Source organism: Aphanomyces invadans (assembly GCF_000520115.1).
Source record: "Aphanomyces invadans strain NJM9701 unplaced genomic scaffold supercont1.44, whole genome shotgun sequence".
Classification (NCBI taxonomy): Eukaryota; Oomycota; class Saprolegniomycetes; order Saprolegniales; family Verrucalvaceae; genus Aphanomyces; species Aphanomyces invadans.
Genome location: NW_008580189.1, coordinates 8,830 through 12,608, shown reverse-complemented (window position 1 = coordinate 12,608; position 3,779 = coordinate 8,830). Strand labels below are relative to the sequence as shown.

Below are 3,779 nucleotides of genomic sequence, written 5' to 3'. Positions count from 1 at the left end.
CACTACTGACTGCGAAGTGAGGGAGGTAGCTTGGTAATGAAGTCACTTTTGGATTTGTCATCGAGGTCGCCGTTGTGAATACGGCAAGCCGTCGGTTACGAACACCGGCGCAAGACAACAAACATGCAGCAATCGATCGCGGCGTTTTCTGTTGCAATATGAGCTACCATCATACGAGGCCCTTGTCAATACTACCTCCTGCAGTTTCGTCGTCCACAACGCAGCTGGATATCACCTGTGATCGTTATGCTATCTTGTTGCGTTCAAGCTGGCCTCTGTGCATGAATCTTGTCACGAGAGCCTCGTCTATGGGTTGCCCTCGTCTTCTTCGTCGCAACAAGCAACAATACCTTCAGTACGTACACCCTGCCGTTAGACCGCTCGTTTCCTCCATGGAGCGTGAGCTTGCGTCCACCCGATGCTTCCTTCCGCCGTCCCATCTTGATGTCGCCGTCCGCGCGCAAATTTCAGACTGTCGAGAATCTTGACGCTGATTGGTAGATCCAGCATCCTGTAAACTCCGATATCCATAAAAAGAGGTTTTGTCGTGGAGGTAATAAGGCGACACATTCGTGTCCCCTCTCGACTTTACGAACAGTCACGTTGATAAAAAAGTCGACAAAATCCAGGTTATATGGAAATTTGTACGCAATCGTTGTCGTAGATTTAATAATATTATTACCTTTGAAGTTGTAAAGGAATGCCTGGTATTAGTACTTTTGTAGCAAGAAGTACAAAATGTTATATGTAACCGCTTGCCCACGAAGTCACGTGTTCTCTGGACGACCCGCTTGTCCTGCTTCCAGCCGTCAGTGAACTCAAGCGAGTCCTTGGGGCGACGGCCGCCTGTGGCACTGTAGCTGCTACCCCAACTACTGCCGCCGCCGCCGCCGTCAAACGCCAAGCGATACAAAGTATCCAACGACGGTGCAAGGTCTTTGGCATGGACAGCGGCACGAATGAACGCGCTTCAGCTTTGCCTAGCTCGTTGAAAGCCAAACCGAAGCATGTCAAGATGCCGTCACAAGTAAAACTCGTCGTGTCCACCAACCAGTCGCTCGACAACCAGTTTGACGGTCGGACTCCACCCTCGTTGACGGGACACTGAAGGGTCAGCGATCGATAACGTGTCCGACGTCGTTCGGAGCTCAAACACACGCACGACCACATTGAAGAGAAATGGTTTTTTAGTTGGCAAACACTTGCAGAGAGTTTACGACGCGGTTTTCACCGCCAAAAATGACATTCCAAGGACCGTCTTGGGTTTCGGTGAACGCGAACATGACTTTGTTCTTTGGGTCGTTGTCGGTGTTAAACTCCTTGGTACCTTCCAACCAAATTGGCACCCGGTCGCGGTCCTGCGCGTTCGAGCCGACGGTGAACCAGTAATCGGTCGACGGAGCCAGGACGATCTGTGACGTAGGGGACCAGTTAAACTCGAATTGCTCGGACAACGTGTTAATGGAGATGCGGCCAGGAAGGTCGGATCTGGCGCAGTTCGGCTCATCTACAAGTCCACCATGAGACACCAATTGCGATACCCCCCTCAAAGCAGTTTCGCACCATTGACAGAAGAGCAGATGCCAACTTGCAGCACCGTGCCAGGGGCCGCGTAGGACGTGTCCATCGCAAAGGTGACATGGCTGACGGTGAGCCCTTCTGATTCGCACGCGTCGTCAGAGGCCGGGAGACTGTGGAATCGCACGGCAGCGGTGCGACTTTTTGAAATGGCGAAGCCGGTGGAACCCTTGTCGAGGGGGTAGTGGCTGTCAAACACGACTTTGGTCGCGACGGCGACTTGGACGAGACCGGCAAGAAACTTCATGGCAGAGACAATGTTGAAATGACGGTAGGGTGGGCCACACATCGTCCAACGGGGTGTCGAACCGCATGCCCCGAGACAAGCTCTGCGACAGTGTAGCAATTGTCCCACCCCAGTCGTGCAATCACGACCAGCAGGAAATTCCGCGTCGGTGCGACACGCTTCGGCACATGTTCATCAGACGCTTCTTCAGGTCGTGAAGTGCGATTCATCGGACGTCTAAGAGTGACACCGCCAACCGGCCAACCTGATGCTTTTCTCCAAGAGAGTCGTGTACAGTACGTGATGTGTAGGGGAAATTCGTTGTATGTCTACACGCATGCAGCACCATGACATGCTCCTGCCGTCACCCGAGAAGTTTTTTTCGCCGTTCACGAAGAGAGTCTTGTGCGTATAAAATATGTATATGTATCCGTCTCTAGGCTAAATGGTCTAAGGTTCGATGCCTTGTCCTTTCGGTCGACAATCCGCGGTCGAGCAAGGAAATCTTGATGGCCGTCATCGTCATCGTAGTGCGCGGCGTCCTCGCCAAGTCACACTGTGACAAAACTCCACAGCCACCAATGCTCGATATGGAATACACATCTCGTGCATGTGAGAGAAGAGGATGCCATCACCACGTCGAGGTAACCTGTCAGCATTCCCATCGACTGGCGAGCTCGACTGACGATGCTGCACCACCCCGCATCCAGTGACAGGTTGGCCCAGTAGACTGTGACACTCCTAAACGTCCGATGCAACGACCTTTCACGACGTGAAAAAGCATCGGAAGAACGCGTCTGACGTGTGTCGCACAACTGGGATAGATGGTGTAGAGTATCGTCATCGTGTTGGGACACGTACCTGCGACGATTTTTCAATTGAAAAGTATAAGGGAGCCACGTATTTACTTGGAGTTTATATTGTCCAAAACCAGGGCTCGAAGTTTGGCCATACCTTTGTAAAAGTCCCCTTTTAAGAACACCTTACAGCAGCGAGCGACGACAGAGCATCCGCCCAGGCAATTGTGCATGCTGGAGCAACGTGGATGAAGGTCGTGTGTATAATGTCGTTTGCAGGCGGTGCTTTGGGAAGGAGCGAGCCCCACTCGTATGTCCAATCTATTCCTCTCTCGTCGGGAAATGCAGCAGGTACGCCTTTTGAACTAGACAACAAGGAATCGCACAATTTCACGAGTATTTTCGATCCCGTCTCTTGGCCGTGTCGCACCGACCCAACTGAATGGGACATTCCAGGGCCGGACGTTTGCACATCATGTTTCCAGTCGCGACGGACAATGGCAACACTGTCGCAGTGCATGTCGCGGTGCATGTGGTTCGACACTCAACGGTGGCCCCCCACCGTCATCGGAACATTTTCCGCGTCCTCCATTGCCATGAAATTTCTCACCGGTCTCGTCCATGTCGCCGTCGCATCCCAAGTCGTGTTTGACAACTTCCGCATCGACTACTTCTTGGGCCATCGACTCATCATCGGGAAAGATCACGGCGTTGCCACGCGTTTCCGCAACCTTCCTATCGGGGCCGACTCATAGGGGCTCACCGTCGACAGTGTCATCTTTAAGATGGACACGTCCAACGTGGCCCCTGGCACGGTGCTACAAGTTGGCATCTGCTCTTCTGTCAACGGTTCTAGATTGCTTGGAGGGCATCGCAGTATTGGCCTCACGGTTGACTTGTAGATGTGCCGAACTGCACCAAATCCGACCTTCCTGGCCGCGTCCCCATTGACTTGTTCGAAGAGCGAATCGATGTGGCATGGTTCCCTACGTCACCGATTGTCCTGGATTCGTCGACCCAATACTGGTTTGTCGCCTTCACCAACACGGAGCGTTCAGGATATTCACCAGAGTGGTGGTTCGGACGCAAGGTATTTAACAACGTTAACGACCCAAATAGAGACGTCATGTTTGCGATCACCGGATCCCCAGGCGGCCCCTGGGAGGCCTTTTCTGACG

General features: G+C 52.8%; 1 protein-coding gene across 1 annotated transcript; it reads right to left on the bottom strand.

Moving 5' to 3' along the window:
* Positions 1-747: 747 nt before the first annotated feature.
* H310_12830 (hypothetical protein) lies at positions 748-1,859 on the bottom strand. Its single transcript, XM_008880035.1, has 2 exons — positions 1,564-1,859; positions 748-1,507 (listed from the first exon to the last, which is right to left on the bottom strand). Exons 1-2 carry the CDS (start codon positions 1,823-1,825, stop codon positions 1,188-1,190), a joined length of 582 nt encoding a protein of 193 aa, XP_008878257.1. The 5' UTR covers positions 1,826-1,859; the 3' UTR covers positions 748-1,187.
* Positions 1,860-3,779: the final 1,920 nt, after the last annotated feature.

What these genes read in the sequence shown, in the direction of transcription:
- H310_12830 (XM_008880035.1), bottom strand. Translation starts at nt 1,825, where the DNA reads ATGAAGTTTCTTGCCGGTCTCGTCCAAGTCGCCGTCGCGACCAAAGTC. An exon ending in CATCTGCTCTTCTGTCAATG is followed by an intron (nt 1,508 to 1,563) that starts GTGCGAAACTGC and finishes GTGGACTTGTAG; the next exon opens with ATGAGCCGAACTGCGCCAGA.